Source organism: Capra hircus, chromosome 6 (assembly GCF_001704415.2).
Source record: "Capra hircus breed San Clemente chromosome 6, ASM170441v1, whole genome shotgun sequence".
Lineage (NCBI taxonomy): Eukaryota > Metazoa > Chordata > Mammalia > Artiodactyla > Bovidae > Capra > Capra hircus.
The window spans coordinates 61,544,289-61,568,388 of NC_030813.1; the positions used below are offsets into that span (position 1 = coordinate 61,544,289).

Here is a 24,100-nt window from a genome sequence, read left to right on the forward strand (position 1 = left end):
TTCCAAAGACACTACTACAAACTTGAGCTCAACAAATTAAACTGGGGAAAGCAGGTGGGAAAAGTCCACGCTAACTCAGCCAAGGCCAGAAATTCAGGGGAATATTGGAGGGAAGCAAGTACAACAACTGGGGTGAAACATTTCCATTGGTGACAAAGAGAAACAAGATTTATGCAAATTCTAAAGATCAACTCAGCACAAAAAGACCCTCAAATTTCAGAGAAATTACAAACAAGCCCGTTGCATAGTTGTCAGAATGGCCTTGAAGCTGTGTGTATACAATTCCAGAACAAATTCAGTGAATACCATTGGCCTCACCACTTGTTTGGTCCTCAGTGCACCAAACGGCTAGCTGATTGAAATTCTCATTGTTCAGCCCATCACTTTGGCATTGTGTCAACAGAGCCTGGTTTAAGGCTGTGGAAATTGTGCATCTATGAACCTACAAAATTGAGCATTTGAAAATGGTTTTGGATCTTTGGATGTTTCTTGACTGACACAGTGAAAACTTTTACTGTTTGTCAATCCCAGAGATCATATAGTGTCTTCCTTATTAACACAGTAGAAATTTTATTTTTTGGTGAAAAGTAACAAAGAGAAAGAGCTAGCTTCCAACTCATCATTGTCTAGAGGTGACCTCTGATCTCTGGTTTCTGTTTTAGTAACAGGTTCTGTCAATGTAGACACAACATAAAATGTCACCTATCCCATGTCTTTGCTGAGAAGTATAAATTCAAGTCTTTGGAAAACATAAAGACAACTTATCTGAACTAAAATGAGAATGCCTGTTCCGTGTCCCTCAGGACAATGCTGTGTCTCAAGCTTCTCCCATGAGCACCAGACTAACCTCCATGGGGACCAGCTCTGCTCACGAAGCAGAGCTTACCTGAAGGCATCAGACAGGCGACCAAGAACTCGCCTATCTTTTTTCACCCTCACCATCTAACTAGTCATCATTTGAAATCAACTGTAGTTTTTTCTTTGTATAATATAGTATTCTGAAAATCTCTGCAGGCTCCATACACTTTCCAAACAACCCGAAAATGGGCTTGTATTGGGAGCTGTTTGGCAGTAGGTCAAGAGAGTTTAGGTTTAGGAGGTGTAAAGTCTGATAGAGTGACATGCTTTGGATTCTAAAGTGATGGTAATAGAACATTCACCACTGGAACTCGAGAGGACTGGCTGCTCGTGTGGAAAGATTTTGTCTACTAATCACCAGATCCATCCTGGGAATTTTTATTGAAGACTTCATCCTGGGAAGGTTGGTGATCGATCCCTTCATAAAAGGAGCCTCCGTTGTGCAGGAAAGTGCCCACGGCTCGCCCCTGCCGGGCGTGACCCACAGCATCGCTGAACACTTTGTTTATCTGCTCCTCTGAGGGCATCCACCAGTCGGGGTTGGAGGTACAGTGCATCCTAATGAATTCTGTGGGAATATACACAACAGTAAAAAAAAAAAAAAAAGAGAGAGAGAGAGAAACAGCTGGTTTTTGCAGTGGATGATAGGAAGGATGCTTAAACTTTAACAGCAGCTCTATAAGGAAAGCTTTATGGGACATCAGATGTAATGCCATGATGACGTCACTTATTAGACTTTAAAACTTACACCATCTACATTTTCTACTCACGTGCAAAAATAAAAATTATGTGAGTGGTCCCTCTAACACATTTGCATGAAAGGTAAATCTGATTTGTGAGGCATGGTCTGCACCATGCTAGGTTCAAACCCTGTTGCTACATGCCCACATTTTTAACTCTTTCCAGAAGCACAGGAAGTATCATTAGCATGGCATTCTTTAACCAGCTACTAATTTGTAGATTAAGTGCAAAAAAATAAAATCTCAGTAAGAACCTGCAAAGGTTTTGGTTCAGAAGAGATTTCCACATTATTACAGGCTGTATTTATGTCTCTAATTATGGTATCTATACATGTACTGTCAAATATTTTTTAGATGGAGTTTTCCTCTAAATATTTAATTTCACCAGATACAATTAGGAAGAGATAGTGTATAAAGAGTAGCTAAGATTCCAATAAAACAATCTCAGCCTCCCTCCAGCTGAGTTCAAATCAACCTTTCCTGTTTTCTCAGAGAGTCAGGGGACATGCAGAGTTCCCATACAGCTATTTCACTAATAACATGGGCATCTGAAAACTGAAGTGAGCATTCTGGAAAAGGTCCTAAGTCAAACTGTTTTTTTTCTGTTTTGCACAGCTGATTGAAAGTTCAGGGTGACTGCTATTTACATATCATTTCTTCTCCAGCACTGCTCCCTCTATAACACAGCAGTTCTGGTCATAGGATTGGATTTGTCTGAAATTTACTTATGAAAGCCTGATCCTATTTGCCCTGAGAAGCTGATGCTTTTAAGAACCTGGACCAGAAAAATCTCATGAACTGAACTGTGTCTATCTTAGCAGATAAACAGGGCCTTCCCTTCAATTTCATGCCTGAGGTGAGAGACTCGTTCATCTCATCGAAGTCCTAGCTCCGGTGGCCTTCCCTGGGCTGAGAACTGTGTTTATTCAGCATCTCATCCTGCAAAATTGTCAGGAACCAGATGGCTGATGGTGGGGTGCAAGCCTAGCAAACACTGAAGGACACCTACATCCTCAAACCCAAGCCATGGCCACTACAATGCTGGAGAGCGAGAAAGCAAGTGGGAGCACCAGGGCTCACATAGCAAGATCTCTCCCTATTATCTCCCTGTGTTCACACTTAGGCACAACTGCAACTGTCCTCAGATTGCCTCCAGCTAGGCTGTGAGCTCCACAAGTCAGGGATTCTGTTTTCTACTCCTTTCTGCCTTTCCCAGGTCTCCTACCTCAAGTATTCGCAAGTATTCCGTAACTGTTTAAGGAGTTCCCCTACCTCTGTCCAGATGCCCCACTCTCCCAGGAACATCAAGAAATGAAAGGTGCCCATGAGCAGAAATCAGCCCTGCCACTCTGAGAATGTGCTGCTCTGGGATACCTACACTGCCCCCTTTTTAGCACCCACTGTTGTGACAGGACTTCCCCCAACACTGTGCCAGACGATTACAAGCTCCAGATGGAGGTCATTCTGTTACACAGACTGGAAGCACTGTCACGTAACTGACCTCCTCTTCCTGCTGGAGTCAAACCACTCCAGGGAACAAGCCCGCCTAGAATTTGATTTCATTCCCTGAAGCACCCTGCTCTCCATCCCTCAAGTGTCCAAACCTCTGCAGCTTCCTTAGCCTTTCTACGCTTGCTGACCACAAGGACCTCACCCTGGGAGTCATCACACCTGAGCCTTCAGGAAAGGAATCCCATTTAGGTCAAAGAAGGCCCCAAGAGTTCAGCTTCTGGGACAGACACAAGGGCTCTAACCACCTGCCCTGACACATCAGCAGTTCCTGCCTATGCCTTCTCCACCCATGGGCAGGGGAGGCCTGTGCATCCTGACCAGCTCTCCTGTGCTGGAGAGAACAGGTTCTGATTGGGCAGCCTGGGCTGCATCGGTGTCCCAGCGGGCCTGGCAGCATTCCCAGGGCAGAAACAGTAGTGCTTTGGGATGTAAGTTAATCCCTCAGTTTCACAGACTTACTCACTAAAATGTAAAATGTTTAACAAGGATTTATGGAAAGGGACAGTGAGCCCCCTTATCCTGATTCCTCACAAGCCGCAGGGCAAATTCCTGAATCCATACTGAGCAAGTTCTCAGCAGCCCCCTCCCCCTGCTAAGCTTACCACCACTCTGGTGCCTCTGTCTGCTCTGATGATACCGGGGAATAAAGGAACCTATGGCTAGTTTGCTAAGGCAGACACTGGAAATTCCCGTCACCCAGACACTCTAAATGGAATCTTTAGACTGGCCAACAAGGGGCACTCCAGCGCACCTGCGCCAAGTTGTTAATAACGATGGTATCTTCATTCTAGGTGGCTCTGTCAAGCCTGGGCCACCTGAATCAATCACCTGGGGTGGTCGCAAGGTGCAATAATGCACGCCTCCCCTGTCCTTCCCCCAGACCTCTGAATCGGAAGTTCAGGGTGGGTCTGGGGATCTCTGTTGCTAACAAATGCTGCACAGGCACCCTAGTCGCTGTGGGTGTCAGGACAGGGGTGCAGGAGTGAGTGTCTTTCTGATGATGAAGGCCTTATCAGTGATAAGGTTTTTCCACTGTGACTTCTTCACCAGGAAACATTTTGATTCCTATCAGGAGTAAATCATTATTTAGTCTTTCCAACCAATAAAATCACTCAAACTATACAGGTTAAGTCTTTCCAGCCAATAAAATCACTCTTGAACTACATTTAAGTTAATATTCTGATATGGACTTTTCAGGTGCGAACAGAGCTTACGTTGGCAACTGTAATGTTTCTGCTTGTCTGTGCTGATCTGCAACCACCGAAGCAACCGTTTACATCTGGCTTCTTCCTCCTCACCCTCTGCCTGGCCTATCCGTAGTGTGGATCAGCTACAGAGTCATCAGCTGTTAATACTGATGAAGAGGTGTCATCTGAGCAGTATTTTTTAAATACAGACACTTAAAAAAAACTAGAACAGAATCTGACTGGGCGAGAAATACTTTAGGCCTAGGGAAAATTAACTAAATAAATTTAAGGAGCAGGGGCAAGTATTCTCGACAAGGGTAGCTAGACTGGGGGAGGGTGCCATAGGCTTCAGATGAAAACGGGGTAAATTTTAAAATCCCTTGTCTTCTTTTCCTCTGTGCTTTTCCCAGTGTTCCAGCTTTCCTGGAGGTGGCCTTCCCAGGCAGCAAAGAAAATCTGAACTTAAAGCGTGAAACATGAGGTGCTATGTAGTGCTTATGTGCCACTAAGTGCTAAAGCAAACAAAGAATTTTTAAAGAACTTCTCGATACCAAAGAGATGGGCTACATGAAGCCTATAAAGTCTCAGCGGAAAAAAAACCAAAATACAGTCACGGCTGAACACTTGCACGGGGAGCCACAGCCAATGCGGTGAAATGAGATCACAGATGGACACTGAGCGGAAGGATGCAGTACCTCGGAGGCATGTTACTTTAACTGGATCCAGAGGGCGCCTCTCAGGACCTGTCTCTCCTGACTGCACTGACCTTTTCCTTTTTCCAAGGCCGCATGAGTACTTAAGCTCATCGGTAGTGAAAACAAATCTGATGAGGTATCGAAGGAGCCGCCTCCCATCTTTCTTTGAAGAATTTACAGCCTCATCCCACTGTTTGCTCGTTATGTAGACAGGATAGTTGTTCAACAGCTGCTTGCTTCCCTGGAAAAGCGAAATATTTTCTCATTACCTACTTAGCCAGCCAGCCAGCAGCCCGGGCGATCTCCATTTCAAAGGCAAACACGCTTTTTAACCAAGTGGCTATGCTGACAATGAACCAGGTACTGAAGAGCACAAGTAATTGCTCACTCTCAAAACGGGCACTTTTCAAATTACATTTGCATTTTCTATAACAAGAGCCAATGAGGTTTAATGAACACCTTTGAAAGAGGAGCTATTTATAACTTGCATTTTAACAGGTAGGTTAAAACGTGTCAAGATCCAATGACAGGAAACACTATTTAAATATAACCTGTAACTTTCCTTTTCAATCTATTAAAATATGCAAAAATGACTTTGAAGAGCGTGATCAAACAGGTCTCCTCATCCTTTGGTTGGCGGTTAAGCACTTTTAGAAATGATGCTGGTCGGTTATTTCCATAAGGTATATTTTTTGTGTTTAATGTACCTAATATCTGATAGCTGCTGCATTTCAGTGAAACAACATTAAAAAGTGAATTTAAAAAAAGTGGAATTGTGGAAACAGAAAAAAAAATCACTAATAATAATGCAAAACAAGTTTCCTCGAATTATAGCTTCTGCAAATGCCACTATTATATCAACTCAAATTTTTCTTACTTTTCACCTTTGTAATTTATGTCTGCTATAAAATTCCCAGGCTAAATAGCTGCAATGGGACTAATTATAGGAATTTCTGTAACATTTATAAGCCATGTTTAGTCAATTGCACCTACACAACCATTATCTTAGCTCTGGTTGTCCATAAAATTCTACAGTCCAGGACAAATTAATTAACCCATGATCTCAGTTTTAATGTACTTCTTCCCCAGTAATTAACGTGTACAAAATAAAGAAAGGAAACTCATTCAGTTTTACAACTCTGCCAATTTACTATAGGTTATAAATTGGCACTGTTTGGGTCTCACAGGTTTTTATTTTAAAAAGTGCTCTGTTAAGGTCTGAGGAGGGCAAATGGTACAGGAGCCAACAGGAAAGGAAGAGGCAGCAGCTATGAAACTGTCACTAGATTAGACCCACAGAAACTCATCACCGCAGCGTCATACTCCTGTGAAGTAGCAGGCATGTGACTGACTGTCCTTTTTATAGGAAGCAACTGAGGGACATGGCTTGAGGTTGGAATTTAGTCAGTTTGGGTTTGAACTGAATCTTAGTTCTGCATCTTATTTGGTGTTTCTTGAACAAGTTACTTCAACTGAGAGGAAGAACTAAGTTATCATAGGTTTAAACTATGAGTATTTGGGAGCATAAACCAGCATATGTAGCATATGTCCTACGTATGATCAAAAGATGGGCAGGAGCCCAGAGGTTCCTAAGGGCCCCTTAGCCCAGCCTGCTGTTTCATGGCAGGAGGGGCGAGACAGAGTGTTGACTGGCATGTGTGGCAGTGCAGACAGGAAAGCGGGGGTCAAAGACGTAAGACCAAGGGGGCTGGGCAACCAATCCCGTGAGCCAGGCTACGGGGGACCGAGGTGTTGCCGATTCCCAGGTGAAACGAGACATCCTCCACAAAGGTAAGCAACAGAGGGTTATGGTTGGGGGACGGAGGCGGCAGATACTACTGAGGACCAGTGTCTGTCACACGGCAGGTGCAGTGAACATCTGTTGAATGACGACTGCAGGGACTCCCCTGGTGGTCCAGGGGTTAAGACTCTGTGCTCCCAGTGCAGGGGACACAGGTTCGACCCTGGTCCAGGAAGATCCCACACACTGCAGAGCAACTAAACCCATGAGCCACAACTGCCGAGCCTACACTCTAGAGCCTGGGAGACGCAACAAAATGAGAAGCCCACACACCAGAATGAAGAGTCGTCTCCGCCTGCCTCAACTGGAGAAAGCCCATGCACAGCAACGAAGACCCAGCACAGTCAAAAATGAGAGAGAGAGAGAAAGGAAAAAAAAAGAAAGGAATTGGGAATCAGAAGAGTCCTGACACAAAGGCCCACAGGAAGAGAGCAGGAGCAGGAGGGAAGAGAGGCGAGACTCTGGGGATGAGGAGGGCTGGGAAACGGGCCCCTGGACGGGACAACTGGGAGAGCAGCCTGGAGTGGGGTAGGGGGCAGCTCTCTCAGAGCATTCTGATAAGGAGTGGAGGTGCAGCCAGACTACAGACAGGGCAGAGCAAACAGAAATAAGAGTGGAGAAATGAACACAGACCAGTCTTTCAAGGGTTTGATCACTGAGGTTACCATTCAGCAAGTGCCTTCAATGACAGGAATGGGGCTGAGACCTGAACCTACCCTTCAAGGAGCAGGATGCGTTGTGCTGTTAGGATGAAAGTGCCGCAGAGTGCTTTGGGTGATGGAAGGAGAAAGAAAAGATAATCGTTGAGGGAGGGAGGGAGCATCAAAGAGGGGCTGATTTTCAGAGTGGGAAGACTTGGACCAAACACTGTCTCTGCCTGAGGGAATGACAGGTGGGTTCCCCCATTTCAGGTCCCTCTGAGCCAAAAGACCATTGCCCACAATATTAAAACTTCTGTTTTCCCCCCTCAGAGTACAGATGTGAATGTACTTCATGATGCATGGCCTTTCTCCGCAGGATATATCCTCACTCATAAGGCTCAGAGTCTACCAGGCCTTCTGTTGGCCAATCTGTTCTGGGGTACAGGTAGCTAAGCACCGAGATGCTTCGTCTTAAGGACCTTCCGCACGGGGCACCGTTTACCTCGCCACTGGAGACCTACCTCGGTCGGCTGGTCAGCTGGCTGTGGGATCATGAGCTGGTTGTGATGCTGGAGCACCATCTTCAGGTAATCTAAGACGGTCTGGCAGGGCACTGGGTGGAAGAAATTGCAACAATTGCACATGAGCTGAACTGTGCTGGGAAAACAGAAAGCTTTCACGGTTTAAAAAGATTTTTGATGTAAACATCTAAAAAAAAAATCGACTCATTTTCTAAAGGAAACAGAATCTTCTTTCATTTGACATCCGCAGTTATTTCAGTTTGTAAACATGGAACAGATGCTACAGTTTGGGAAGAAATTTTGGGTTCAGCACAATTTAAGTCAAACTGACTCTAAGATGAATTTGGGTCAATAATAATGATGTCACATTGAACAAGCCACAGAAAAGACTTGTCTTCTTTGATTCAAGTTGTAACATGAGCACCCAATGGTGCTTTTGAAAATTAAGGTACTGAAGACTGTGATGTTCCACTCATTTAAAATTGATGATACAATGCTCATTATTAGTGCCATTCATCCCTAGTTCTTCAGGAAAGCAGTTAAGTCATGCACTTTAGACCTGCTTCCTGACATGGACATGCCTGACCATGTAGCACATCCCCTCTCCAGACACTCCCCTGATCTGGTCCAATTCAGATTCAGTTAGTATGTATATCATTAACTGTTGTACTATATTTTTTGAGGCATAGTCTTATAGAACTATTGAATAATTACAATAAAACTAAACACATGAGCCCAATATACAACCTGATATATTTTTGTACCACTGCAGAAATAATTCTTACATCTCAAGATTTATATTAGAGCCCTTTCTGAAGTATTAACTAATTGCTTTTAAAGGTCTCAGTAGCCTAGTTAATAACCTAATTGACATGGATCACTGGCATTATCTGTCCTGGCTATGTGTTTTCTTAGAATGTTTTTGTCACGTTAGAGAAAATAGTAAATATTTAACCTAAACCTTACTTTTAAAGTATTATCACTGAGCTTTCTTCACTTTTTTTTCCTCACTTTTTTTTTTTTAAAGAGAGCAAACCGAAGTTATCATCTTTATCCCCTGCTAACAGCTCTGGGTTTTTTTAGGTGACATTACACTGCAACGTAAGAAATCAAACACTGTATCAACATCCTTTGGGAGAATTTGAATGATAAGTAGAAGTAGGTTAGGAAATTCTTCTTCTTGCCAAGAAATATTTTCTTAAATAACATCCTTACAGATTTGTCTTACACATCAGTGTCACAGGTCACTCTTGCATAGTCATCTGAATATATTCTTTAAAGAAGCATTTTGGGGACAACCACAAAAGTCAACAAAAAGAAGGCATATGTGTTTCAGTTTGAAGCAGGACTTTCACTAAGCCAAAGTTTAATAAAACCTGTCAAGTATCTCTAATTTTACCACTGTATTAAAAGCCTAACTCACTTTAAAGTCCATCCTGATGTAACTAAATCCTGTGATTTACAATTCTGCCAGATCTTGCCCAAATTCCTCTTAAGGGGTGCACTTACTGGATAACAGTTCTATGTTCTGACAGACACTTTTACCCTGGATATGGCTGAGTAGGGAGTTTGAGTCACTGAGAGCTAGAAAATCCACTTTCTAAACCATACCATTTCTGCTCGGGTATGCAAAGTTCATGGAAAAGTCTGAGCAAGTTAACTGAATGACAAATAGTAATTTCCCACATTACTAGAGTTCCATAAACAAACAGTCCAACCCACTTGCTGATGCCATAGTGAGTGAGAATGAATCTTCTGGCAATGGGAATTGATTACAGGAAAAATGTAGAAGACTTGAGAAGCTAATGGAGACAGGAAACAGGTTTGCTATTCAGTTCTGGCTTTTCACTGACTGTGTGGCCTTTGGGACTCCATTTAACTTCTGTGTCTAAGTCTCTTCTGTACATTGCCAAATATAAGGGTTTCAGGAGCAGCAATGCAGGAGAAGGCAATGGCAACCCACTCCAGTACTCTTGCCAGGAAGGTCCCATGGATGGAGGAGCCTGGTAGGCTGCAGCCCATGGGATCACCAGGAGTCGGACACGACTTCACTTTCACTTTCATGTATTGGAGAAGGAAATGGCAACCCACTCCAGTATTCTTGCCTGGAGAATCCCAGGGACAGGAGAGCCGGGTGGGCTGCCGTCTATGGGGTCGCACAGAGTTGGACACGACTGAAGCAACTTAGCAGCAGCAGCAATGCAACTGTATGTATGTCACTGCATTGCAAAGCAACCTGTGCGAGGTATTATTCTAGATTTAGTTTGGAAGTTTTAGTAAAATTTGTAAATACTCACTGACTGATTAGGATTTGAATGAAACTCCTTTTGCTACTTTATCCATATTTTACATATGTTTACAGAAAAATGTTTAAGAACAAAATGCTTATAAAACTGAATATTCAGTGTGACCTCAACCGTGTTAAAAATAATTATGTGCAAAGAGAAGAGACTGGAAAGAAATAAAACAAAGCATCAATAATTAAAAATGATTTTAAAATTATTTTAAAAAATTAATTTAAAGTAATTAAAAACTTTATCCTTTACCATCCTTGTAAAGACCAATTTTAAAAAATCTCTACAGTGGGCATGGACCATAACTTCAAAGTTATTTAAAGAATGTCTACATAACTGTTATCTCCCCTTCCTTTGCCATCTATGACCTCAGTAGTTGCTTGTATAGGCTTGGAGGCAGACTCTCCCATCTCTACACCCTGAATATTCAGGCAGCAGTGCTAACCTCTGAGCAAGGCCAGCTGACCCAAACATTCTGGAAGAAAATGGAATTTCACCTGCATTTACCAGCCATGGGGCTCTGCTGAAGGCAGGTGGGTCCTGTGGGCTGATGTCTGGGCACAGGGCTGAAGCCAGGAACACTGAGGACTAGGCTCAGGTCTAGCTACTTAAATCGACTCTGCAGAGCTGGCTGCTGTATGGTCTGAAAGCCTTGTTAAGTAAGGTTCTTCCACAGAAAACTGATCTTTTTGCCCTTGTTAAGGGTGCTTGGGTGTCAAGTACCCAATTTTCCTGGCAGACCACTGCATTAACATCTTGATCAGCTTTTCTTCCTGTTCATTCAGCATTATTTAATCTACTCTGCTATATCATTGTTTTTAAAGACTCAAAACATTTACTCGAAATCCAGCACATACTGTTTTATAGGGAGACTGAAATTATTCACCATCCTGACAAGCATGCCATCTGTGTGCTCTATCACCTCTAAGCGTCTGTCCTAGTCGCACTGTCTCTGGAGAGTATAAGTTCCTGAATTGTAAACATCTAGAAATAAACAGTGAGCTTTAAAAAGTCCTCAGCCTACAGACACATGGCTGTTCTCTTGATAATGAAAAGGTTCTGTCTCTGATTAATTTAATTGATATGCATAGACGCTATAAGAGAGCATGCCTGAAACTCGGCTGGAAATCAGGGATACAAGGATGACTCTGACTCACGTCTCTGCCCTCAAGAACCTTACATGGCCTGCCTCTCCTTGTATCAAGACACCAGGAGAGACAAAGAGTGAAAACCTGCCCTGCTACTGACTTCAAAAGAAGCAAGCATGATGTGCTACAGAAAGTGGTTAGTTCTGCCTGGGAACTGGGGGAGGGGTCTGGCAGGTAACTGTCACCTGCCTGGGATGTCACCTGAAGGGTGAGTAGGAGCTCCTTGAGTGGGGAAAAGGGAGGGTATGTCCTTAGACTGGAGGGACAGCAGGAGTTAAGGGAAGACCAGAAGCAAGAGGTAAAGAAACTGCCTGCCAGTGCAGGAGACATGGGTTCAATCCCTGGTTCAGGGATTCCCTGGAGGAGGAAATGGCAACCCACCTCAGTATTCCTGCCTGCAAAATTCCATGCACCGGAGCCTGGCAGGCTACCGTCCATGGCGTTGCAGAGTCAGACATGACTGAGTGATTGAGCATGCAGAAGCAAATGCATGGAGGTTTAGGAACCACAAATTGTCCAGAGGGGTTGGAGTACTCGGGGCCTGGTGGGAACTGAAGGGCGAGCCTCCAAAATTGAACAGGAGGACTCAGGTAGCGAAGGACATCATGCCATGCCACACTAAGGGTGCTGGAATTTACTCCATGCACCACGTGAAGCCGAGCGGCATTCAGCAGAGGATGATGTGTGCTGTTTCATCTGGGAGAGTCTGGGATTGAACAGATACTGCAAGAGGCCACGTTCTGAGTCAGGTGTGGATGAAAGCCGTGGGCAGAGAGACGAGGACTCCATATGGATGGGCACATACAAGGTGGAATCCAAAGGACAGAAGACCGACATGAAGTAGGAACAGAGATGCTTGTGAATGGAGCTGAAGTTCCCCACCCGGGTAACTAATTCAATGCCCACCTCTTTACAAGGTTAAGACCACCACCACCAACCTAAGAAAACCACTTAAGATTTCTGTATTCTTGGGCACAGCACAGTGTCCCTCTTGGTCTCTTAAGGTTGCTGCTCTGTACGGAGTGTTTCCTAGAAGATCTAGCAGGCACTTCGTTGTTACTTGATGAGCTTAATACTTCATCATTCCAGTGTTACTAACCTCATGGTACAGAAAACAGAAACTGAGGCTCAGAATGGTTATGTAATTTGCCCAAACCACTGCTAGCAAGTAGCAGGACCAGGAATCCAAGCCCGGGTTTGGCTCTAGAGCCATTTTCTTCGGCTCATGCTCTTTTGTGTCCCACAGTCTCTCTCACAGCTTACAGCAAGAGCTGTGTGACAGTTACCAATCCTAAGTCAAAGAACTCAATTGTTTCCTCCTCTGTCCCTATCACTTGCTCTTTTTTTTTTTTCTCAGAACATATTTGTGTCTCTTCATTCTCCCTAGAACGCCCACATTAAATACGATCACTGTGTGTCTCAGGGACGCAAGTCGACCCGAGCCTTCTCCCACAGGCACTTCTGGCACGTGTGAGCTGGAGGCGGTGCAAGCAAGGTGGGTACTAGCAGACACTGCAGCTCCTCCAGGGCCTTTTTGTTCTCCCAAAACTAGTTATCCAGAAACGGACACTGATTTATCTTTTTAAAACCTTCTTACAATATCCTTACTTAAGATCAGACTGCATAATTCAGAGCTTAGCCTTGTGAGTTAGTGCAAGTGATCCTCATTATTTGCAGATTCTGTACACTTGCCTACTCACTAATGGACTTCCCAGGTGGTGCTAGTGGTAAAGAACCTACCTGCCAACGCAGGAGACATGAGAGACTCAGGTTCGATCTCTGGGTCGGGAAGATCCCCTGGAGGAGGGCCTGGCAACCCACTCCAGTATTCTCGCCTGGCGAATCCCATGGACAGAGGAGCCTGGTGGGCTACAGTCCACAGGGCCGCAGAGAGTCAGAAACGAATGAAGTGACTTAGCACACACACCTGACTCACTGACATGAATCTGTAATGGTCAAATTCGAATTTGGGGTGCTCTTGCTGGCACTGGAGGACTTTGGCAGGTCACCAAGAAACCCGAGTTGCTGGAAGCATACACTCCTGGCTGAGGCTGAACAAGGATATGCTCTGCCCGCTTGTTTCAGCCCTCATATGAGAGTGAGGGTTCTTTTCATGGCCTAGTTAGTGCCACGTTCTTTTCATTTTTGTGCTTTTCCTGTGTGGTGATCTTGCTGTTTAAGGTAGGTCCCAAACGTAGAGCTGAAGTGCCATGTAGTGTTCCTGAGCACGAGGCTGTGATGCGCTTCAAGGGGAAGATGTGTATGAGATAAGCTTGGCTCAGCTGTGAGTCACAGGGCTGTGAATTTAGTGCCAACCGACCAGCACTATATATTAAACAAGGCCTCTTTAAACAAACACATACTTAAAATGAGGTTATGAACTGACTGGTTGACGAAAACGTTGCGACCTGAGGCTGCACAGAACTACAGTGAACGACAAGAATCGACTATATTTTGAGGGTGGAAGAGGGTAATAAACTAGCTCTGTAAAGTGTGAACATTAATTTTTGTTTGGAGTTATAAAGATAAATCGAGATGATAAAAAAATGTACATTTAAAAAAGTAGAATGTTCTTTAATAATATCAACAGTTAAGTTTACCTTCCCTATATCTGCACTTAGAAAGTTTCAAGGTATTTTTAATGTCATAGTTATTTTACTTTGGAAGTTATCATTATTTCTAAAATTTTATTGAAGTTGATTAACAATATCATGTTAGTTTCAGGTGTACAGCACAGTTATTCAGTTATATACGCATGAAAGTGAAAGTCACTCAGTCATGTCCGACTCTTGAGACCCCATGGCAGATCACGGGGTCCTGCCAGGCTCCTCCATCCATGGGATTCTCCAGACAATACTGGAGTGGGTTGCCACACCCTCCTCTAGCAGATTTTCCTGACCCAGGGATCAAACCTGCAATTTTATGTCCTACATTGGCAAGCAGGTTCTTTACTACTAGCGCCACCAAAGCCGCCCTCAGTTACATATAAATGTGTGTGTGTGTATATATGTATGTATGTATTTTTTTCCAGATTCTTTTCCCGTATAGGTTATTACATAATATTGAGCACAGTTCCGGGTTCTACACAGCAGATCCTTGTTGGTTGTCTATTTTGTATAGAGTACTGTTGGAAGTGGTTTTTTAATTACCATATTTTATGTTTTTAATACCTACATTTTGTCATATTTTAAAATCTCTAAACTTGGTGTTCAAAGACAATTATAAAGGGCAATTAAGATTTGAAGTGTTTTTTCTTCTTAATGGAACATAAACTACTGGTGTGTCTTATATTCAATGAGGGTTGAAATTAGATGAAATATGGCCTTTTATACCCAACTCCCTTATGAGTTCCCTTTAACCAGTGCTGACTGCAAGCTTTCTAAATAAAAGTGACTACTGTAACTTGACACCTTCTCCATTGAAATGTCTGCCCATCATTTTTCTTCTTTTAATAACCTCTCAGCTCTCTGTATCCCTGACCCCAGTATCTTCCTTTCGTGACTTTTTTCTTTAAACCTATTTCTTTTAAAAAATGTAAACTTCTAAAGACTCCGTAATTTCTAGTGTGATGTAGTATCTAGTGTAATGTCTAGTGTAACTTCTAATACAAAAGAAAATGTGCTAATGCTACCTCCTGGGATAAAATATTTAGTTACCTACTTCTGCAAATAACTCTGGAAAGTAAGTTAGAAAGTACTTTCTAGAAGCCCCTCGCTTGCATGTAGCTGATACTCAATACAACTTTGTTGGATGTTTCACAAATAATACAATAAACAAAGGCTGTCTCAGGTGGTGCTGGAAAGAACACCTCTTCCCAGTCTCCTTCCTTGAGGTGAGGGCTGGCGCCTTCCTGTCCCCCTTTTATACCTGAAAGTACCTTCCCCCTGTAGACTAAATAGACTCATTTCTTTTGAATTCTTAGTTCAAGAACTACTCCCAGGTATGAACGCCTTATTTCAGGGAAAAACAAGAGGAAACCAGAATCTCAGACTGCTCAATAGCATGACTCTGGAGAGAGGGATGCGTCCGAGGAACTCCTCCCCTACTCCAACCCGCAACAGGTGCCCCATCATCTCCGGCACCTGACTCCCTCTGCTCACTCCGCATGCTCCTCTCCCCTTTGTACTCATCCGCCTGCTTGGCCGCAGGAAGAGTGATCCTGTGACACAAGGGCAGATCCTACGAAAAGAAAGCCCCAGGTGCTTCCACGGATATATACTGGCCTCTAGGGTAACAAAGGCCCGCTGTGATCGTTGGGAAGCGTGGACACTGCTTAGGGAAAACTGACCTCAAGTCTCACAGCAAAGTTACTGCTTGCAAAATACTCCGGTTATGTGCAAAACCAGACATTATTTGCCACACTTTTCTTCATATGGGAAAAAATAACAGATTCCCCTGACCCCCAACACCAAACGGAGAGCTAGCTCATTACAGCTAGCCAGACTGCTTTCTTGGGCCATCACCTACAGTCTGGTTTGTGTTTAGCCAAAGATGGAGCCTGGGGGGTGAGGGCAAGAGGTCAATGATGTCCTTCTGATTCAAGTTTTCATCTTAAGTGGCACTTTCAACCTGACGCCCAGCACTCATGTCCCTGGGCAATGAGTCAAGTAATCAAAATAGCTCGTCTTTCCTGCATTTCACACTGTTTTTTACTATACATAATGGACAAAGCGATTTTTACCTATATAGTTGAGTTTCAGTATGGACTAAACTCAACTAAACTCCGACATTAAAGAAATCAGTGAACTAAAATGGACCTGAAGGGGTGAATTTATTTCAATGACCATTATACCTACTACTGTAATTCTCTGCAATTTGATCTCTGGTTCCTCTGCCTTTTCTAAATACCTACTTCCCTTAGAAGAAATGGAGTAGCCCTCATAGTCAACAAGAGTCTGAAATGCTGTAGTACTTGGGTGCAATCTCAACAACAGAATGATCTCTGTTCCTTTTTAAGGCAAGTCATTCAATATCACAGTAGTCCAAGGCTGTGAGCCAACCACTAATGCCGAAGAAGCCGAAGCTGAACATTTCTATGAAGACTTACAAGACATTCTAGAACCAATACCGAAAAAAGATGTCCTTTTCATCATAGGGGACTGGAATGCAAAAGTAGGGAGTCAAAAGATACCTGGAATAATAGGCAAGTTTGGCCTTGGAGAACAAAATGAATCAGGGCAAAGGCTAATAGTGTTTTGCCAAGAGAACGCACTGGTCACAGCAAACACATTCTTCCAACAACACAAGAGATGACTCTACACATGGACATCACCAGATGGTCAATACTGAAATCAGACTGATTGTATTTTTTGCAGCCACAGATGGAGAAGCTCCATACAGTCAGCAAAAACAAGACAAGGAGCTGATTATGGCTCAGATCATGAACTCCTTATTGCAAAATTCAGACTTGAATGGAAGAAAATGGGAAAAAAATCACTAGGCCACTAAGGTTTCCATTCAATTCAGTTAAGTTCAGTCACTCAGAAGTGTCTGACTCTTTGTGACCCCATGGACTGCAGCATGCCAGGCTTCCCTGTCCATTGCCAACTCCCAGAGTTTACTCAAACTCATGTCCATTGATTCAGTGATGGCATCCATCTCATCCTCTGTCCTCCCCTTCTCCTCCCACCTTCAATCTTTCCCAGCATCAGGGTCTTTTCTACTGAGTCAGTTCTTTGCATCAGGTGGCCAAAGTACTGGAGTTTCAGCTTCAGCATCGGGTCCTTCCAATGAATATTCAGGACTGATTTCCTTTAGTATGACCTAAATCAAATCCCTTATGATTATTTAGTGGAAGTGACAAATAGATTCAAGGGACTAGATCTGATAAGACAGAGTGCCTGAAGAAATATGGATGGAGGTTTGTGACATTATACAGGAGGTGGTGATCAAAACCATCCCCAAGAAAAAGAAATGCAAGAAGGCAAAATGGCTGTCTTAGGAGGCCTTACAAATAGCTGAGAAAAGAAGTGAAAGGCAAAGGAGAAAGGGAAACATATACCCAACTGAATGCAGAGTTCCAAAGAACAGCAAGGAGAGATAAGGAAACCTTCCTAAGTGAACAATGCAAAGAAATAGAGGAAAACAATACAATAGGAAAGACGAGAGATCTCGTTAAGAAAATCAGAGATACTAAGGGAACATTTCATGCAAAGATGGGCACAAGAAAGGACAGAAATGGTATGGACCTAGCAGAAGATATTAAGAAGAGGTGGCAAGAATACACAGAACTATACAGAAAAGATCTTAAAACCCAGATAACCATGATGGTATGATCACTCACCTATAGCCAGACACCCTGGAGTGTGAAGTCAAGTGGACCTTAGGTAGCATCATTATGAACAAAGTTAGTGTAGGTGATGGAACTGCTGCTGAGTTATTTCAAGTCCTAAAACATGATGCTGTTAAAGTGCTGCACTCAACATGCCAGCAAATATGGAAAACTCAGCAGTGACCACAGGACTGGAAAAGGCCAGTTTTCATTTGAAACCCAAAGGAAGGCAATGTCAAAGAATGTTCAAACTACCATACAATTGTACTCATTTCACATGCCAGCAAAGTAATGCTCGAAATTCTCCAAGCGCGACTTCACCATTATGTGTACTGGGAACTTCCAGATGTTCAAGATTTAGAAAAGGCAGAGGAACCAGAGATCAAATTGCAGAAAATTACAGAAAAACATCTACTTTTGCTTTACTGACTATGCCAAAGTCTTTGACTGTGTGGATCACAACACACTGTGGAAAATTCTGAAAGAGATGGGAATATCAGACCACCTGACTTGTCTCCTGAGTAACCTGTATGGAGGTCAAGAAGCAACAGTTAGAACCAGACCTGTAACAACGGACTGGTTCAAAATGGGGAAAGGAGTACATCAAGGCTATATATTGTTACCCTGCTTATTTAACTTATATGCAGAGTACATCATGCAAAATGTTGGGCTGGACGAAGCACAAGATGGAATCAAGATTGCTGGAGTAATATCAACAATCTCAGATATGCAGAAGACACCACCCTAATGGCAGATAGTGAAGAGGAACCGAAGAGTCTTCTGATAAAGGTCAAAGAAAGTGAAAAGGCTGGCTTAAAATTCAACATTCAAAAAACAAAGATCATTGCATACAGTCCTATCACTTCACAGCAAATAGACGGGGAAACAATAGAAAACAGTGATGAACTTTATTTTCTTAGGCTTCAAAATCACTGCAAGATGGTGACTGCAGCCACAAAATCAAAAGACGATTGTTCCTCAGAAGAAAAGCTGTGACTAACCTAGACAGCATATTAAAAAGCAGAGACTTTAGTTGGCCAACAAACATCTGTCTAATCAAAGCTATGGTTTTTCCAGTAGTCATGTATGGATGTGAGAGCTGAACCGTAAAGAAAGCTAGCGCCAAAGAATTGATGCTTTTCAACTATGCTCTTGAAGAATCCCTTGGACTGCAAGGAGATCAAACCAGTCAAACCTAAAAGAAATCAAACCTGAATATTCATTGGAAGGACTGATGCTGAAACTGAAGGCCACCTGATGGGAAGAGTCAACTCATTAGAAAAGACTCTGATGTTCGAAAGACTGAAGGCAGGAGGAGAAGGGGACAACAGATGAGATGGTTGGATGTCATCACTGACTCAATGGACATAAGTTTGAGCAAGCTCCAGGAGATGGTGAAGGACAGGGAAGCCTGAGGTACTGAAGTTTATGGGGTCACAAAGAGTCGGACAGAACTGAGTGACTGAACAATAAATGGACTAATTAAAGCAATCAAGGTTCTCTATGTAGAATGGCTATTCATTCAAGTTCATGGAGGTGACTCTTTACAGCAGCAGTGGTGGGTGTTTACACTAACAGTCGGGATCATTAGCCTACTTTCAACAAGAGTCATTCAATGTCTGGCCATCAAGAGGACTCAAGAAATTGCAGCATTTTTGTTTTTCTGGGCAGTCGAAAAAGACGATTAGTGGCAGGCCAGCAATGATTTACTCCTGACACAGACATTTCACCTGTGCAGATTCAGGAAAAAGCAGGTGGAGTGAACCTCACATTGGCTGAGTAAGTTTACCAAGGACAGACAGCTTGCCACACATTCAGGATGAGGAGTTGGGCAGCAGTGCTCTGCGTGCGTGTCACCCGTCCTTGCACCATGAAACCCCTACCCACAGTGCTGAACGGCTAATTCAAGAACCTACAGTTGGCTGACCTCAGGACACCGTGTTCTCCCCTAATGAAACAGCAGTGGGGAGTGAGATGCGACATACCCTTTTGATATTAAAACCCACAGTTAATGGATCATAATTCACACAACTGTGAAAGGTGTAAAATGCCAGTCTGTTAGCTGCACCCGTATCTCTCTGACCAGGAGAAACCAACAGGGCTCTGGTTCTACTGCATTCTTCTGGGTTCCACCAGTCTCTCTCCTGGGGTTAGACTTTGCATCTAACTCCAGAGCTCAACTGCAACAACCAAGAATGGATTTACTTCACCTCTTGCTTGTCTCCCACAGGACAAATTGCACTCAATCTAACTCCAAGATATTCTGAGCCAAACCTCAGCACTATCCGGGAAATGCTTTAAATAAAAGGACAGAAAGAAAGTAAACTTTTTGTTTGGCATTTCTAATAAACAAGTGGGTAACTTTAGTCAACATTTCCTTCTTTCTACGTAAGCTGCCAAACTCTGTGATGCAAAGACATCAAAGAAGGAAAAAAACCATAATTTCTATTTATGGATCAGCCTTAAAAATTTTAAATGTATTATGTATGCTTTACTTTGAACATAATATATTAGTATAGTAGTACATGCAGGTAAATAATCAATGGATGTGTACACTGGTGGATATATGCTCAAAATTTTGTATCAATGGGCTACATGATTAAAAAGGTTTTAATGTCTCTTGTTTCTTTGGCCATCCCTTACAGCTTAGTTCCTGGACAAGGGATTGAACCCAAATCCTTGGCAATGAAAGCAGAGTCCTAACCACTGGACAGCCAGGGAGTTCCTATCAAAAAAGGCTTTACTGTCTTTTATTTATTTAGCATTGCTATATATTCTTTTTAAAAAACTGAAGTATAGTTGATTTACAATATCATGCCAGTCTCTCTGCAAAGCCACAGACATGTAGCAATGAAGTCAAAGCTATATACAAAATCAGAACCTTCCCAAATAAAGGAAAAAATGGCTCTGCAACCCACAGAAGATCTTGCCATAAAGATGACTTTACTACTCTGCAAATCTAGTGTCTCTGAGAGGCAGTGAATGCCTCATGTTTAGCCAGGAGCACAACTGGTTTGGGACTAGCCTATCTTTGAGCTATTCCTTTTAGTTCACAGTTGCTTGTTAACTTTAGGGGGAGTCTGCATGCTAAAGAAACCACACCTGTTGAAACTTAACAAGAAAGGCGGGAGATTAATGGAATGGAAGAGACAATTTGTTCTCTGAGTGCTGCCTTTGTAGGTGTCATTTCAATTTCTACCATAGACTGATAAAACACATATATCAAAATCTTTACAGATACAAAAGCTATTTAAAAGGAACAGGATCACTTTTTGAAGAAAACTCAAGCCCACAGCACATGGCCTATTTCAGTCTCACTGCACTACAACCTTGGAATCACGTTTGTATCAATGTAGACATCTTTTTGATAGGACTATAGCCTTCAGGTCTATACCCTAGAGGACTGTGACTTAAACACAGGACAAGACTAGTAGCTCCATCTGAAATCTGCTTGGCACTGGCAGACTAACACTGCGCATGCCTGTTTCCCCAACTTTTCTACATCACTGGTTCCAACAGACAACAACACAAACCACACACACACACACACACACACAAATGGGACAACGGAAAATGAGTGGCAGTGGCTTTTAAGTAACAGGGCAGGGTACCTGGGATGCTCTCTAGCTTTCTTCTGAGTTCTTCGTTTTCTTGTTGCAGCGAAATCACCTCCTGCTCCAGCTCTTGGCATCGGGGACAGTAGCCTTCCTCTTCCTCCTCCTCTTCCTCCTCAGGCAGCGTAGATGATGATGGGTGACCATGGGATTCAGATGTTGCTGGGGAGGTCCAGCCACCTAGCGTGTGCACGGGGGATGTTGACAGAGGATCCACATCCGCCAGGTGGCCATACTCGCTGACCGAGGAGGTGTTTGGAGTTGGAAAGCTCCCTGAGAGCAGGTAATTTTGCAGGGAGTCGGTGAAAACTCTCAAAAATGCAGAAGTTTGTTGTTTCCTTTGCATATATTGCATTTCAATGTCTAAATTGTCTGAGGTCTGACTGTGGACCCCTTTGCCAACAGGACATGGTTCCTGTCTTTCAGTGTAACTTGAGCCTTCCTGCTTCACACAAGATATCATGGATTGAGAATGGTTGGAGTCTAGAAGTTTGCCTCCACAATTTAAGAGGCTAAGGACTCGGCTGCATTGTTGAGCAAAAGCGTCCAAGATCATACGACTCTCTGAAACAGAGAAGAAGACACGTCAGAGACTGACAGCCAAGACAAGGGACAGAGGGTCCTCGACTTGGAGCTCAACGCTCAGAAATGTCAGAACCATGGACTTCTACTCTCTGCCGCACACCGGTGTGACACAGTGAATCCACATGTACCTGGATGCACAGCTTCCTGCTGCTCCCGATGAGCCACCCCAACTCGATTCTGGGAAATGGCTGGATGGGACTGGGGCACCGAATAGAGACCCCCTCTCTATGGCATCGGCTGGCCTGCACAGCTGCAAACTTACACCTTTGGCTTCATTAACATTCTCAATCTAATGAATCAAGCCAGCCCTGCAGACTCAACTCCTCATTGACAGGGGAGCTTACAGCGATCATTACTGCTATTTCTGGAGTGCCCTCATGCCCTTGCTATTAATCAGCTGATACAATCCCCACTGAGAGTACGTTGCTCCCAGATGCAAACTGGAGAAGAACGAGAGGTGAAGTGCTCACTAAACACCTAAGATAAAACAAGGAGTGGGCCTATGAGGCAAATGAGGAGGAGCCCCAATGCAACACTGTGTCATCCACCATCTGGGTTGGTAATTCTTTCCTGTATCTGATACCTTAGCCTGATCTATAGCAGCAGCATCTGAAAAGCAACAGTGCCCTTCTCAAACAGTGCCTTTGGTGGGCTTCTCCCACCAAATCTCTTAACTGGCATGCACAGACAGGGCCAGTCAGTTTCCACAAATGTATTCCAAAGCGTGTTAACTGTCAATCAGTGGAAAGCAAAAAATGGATAGAAAGCAATCAGTTCACCTCAGTTCACCTCAAAAAGAAAAAATATGGAAAGGCCCCCGCTCCCTGCCCCAGTCAATATTGTGAAAATGTGACTCAATGTTGTCAGTCTAAGAGTTCTGAAAATTCACCCTAAATGTAAGCGCTACATCAACATTCTCTTCTTTGTAGACCACCACCCAGAATGGGCAATTTATAAAAACCCAGAGAGATATTTTTTTAGGGTTTATACTTGGCAATGAGGGTGCCTCTTATTTCCTCTCCCCTCTATGTAAAATAGTGGCAACAAACAAAATACTGTAGATTCTAGATGCCAATATCTATTGTTTATTATAGAAATATAACTAGTCACTGAAGGACTGACGCTGAAGCTCCAATACTTTGGCCACTTGATGCAAAGAGCCTACTCATTAGAGAAGACCCTGACGTTGGGAAAGATTGAAAGCAGCACAAGGGGACAAGAGGATGAGATGGTGGGATGGCATTACTGATTCTGTGGACATGAGTTTGAGCAAGCTTCGGGAGATGGTAACGATAGGGAAGCCTGGCGCGCCACAGTCCACGGGGTCTCAGAGTTGGACACGACTCAGTGCCTGAAACAACTAGTTGCTTGTTGTCCCTGGAAATGTTGTCTAGCTGTATCTTTACCAAGGAAAAAAAGACCTTTAAAAGTGAAAAATGGTGAGATGCTCAACGGTTTCTTTGGGGACAACAAACCAGAATAATTGTGATTTAAGAAAATTGATTTCTCTAGAAAACCCAGGTTAACGACCAGTAAAACCAACCTTTAGAAATCTCCATACAGTACGTCATGCTCTTCTTTGTTTTTTCTTACTAGCCTTCCTAAAGTAACTAAGATATCAGGCGGAGGGGGACAAGCCTCCTTTTCTAACTATTTATCTAAGGCCCAGAGTACACAGGAAGCACCCCTCCCATCTCCCACATCTATAAAACGCTACCATTCGTAAACCCTCAGGACAAACGACAAGTCAGAACACAGAGGCCAGTACTCTTCGGCTCAGCAGAGACCTAAGAGACTGTATATTCCATGAGTGGACTGGAGCTTGAGGGCCAGCCCAGCATCTCACGAAATATTTACTGAATACATGCGGGGACTCTTGTAGATAAAACAGTATCTTAGTTTACAGCATTTGTATTCTCACCCTGAATCCCACAAATATGAGGCACAGGCCTGCTTTTTAACCACAATTACTTTGAGTGCTGAAGAAAGAACTAGATGCCAGGTATAGTTTTAGTCTAGAGCTGACTGATGGGCTGTGAAACTTGACCCAAGTAGCAGCTGAGATAAAGTTGGCTTGCTACTTTGGAGAAAAGGGGATGTGTATATGGGAACTATCTTTCCTACACCAAACACTGGAAGTCATGATGACTCTGCCCACAGCCTGGTGGAAAGAAAGAAATGAACTCATGATTTGAACTGAAATGTAATTGAGAAAGACTTCAAATAGTTGGGC

The 24,100-nt window shown here is 43.4% G+C and overlaps 1 protein-coding gene across 1 annotated transcript in view; it reads right to left on the bottom strand.

The window, feature by feature from the left end:
* Window positions 469-24,100, bottom strand: part of BEND4 (BEN domain containing 4) — a 29,513-nt gene continuing 5,881 nt past the window's right edge. The window contains exons 2-5 of the mRNA XM_018049941.1: window positions 21,280-21,846; window positions 7,956-8,047; window positions 4,993-5,233; window positions 469-1,426 (exon numbers count right to left, since the gene is read on the bottom strand). Coding sequence (XP_017905430.1) covers window positions 1,209-1,426; window positions 4,993-5,233; window positions 7,956-8,047; window positions 21,280-21,846 — 1,118 coding nt within the window. The 3' untranslated portion in view covers window positions 469-1,208. The remainder of the gene's footprint in view (window positions 1,427-4,992; window positions 5,234-7,955; window positions 8,048-21,279; window positions 21,847-24,100) is intronic.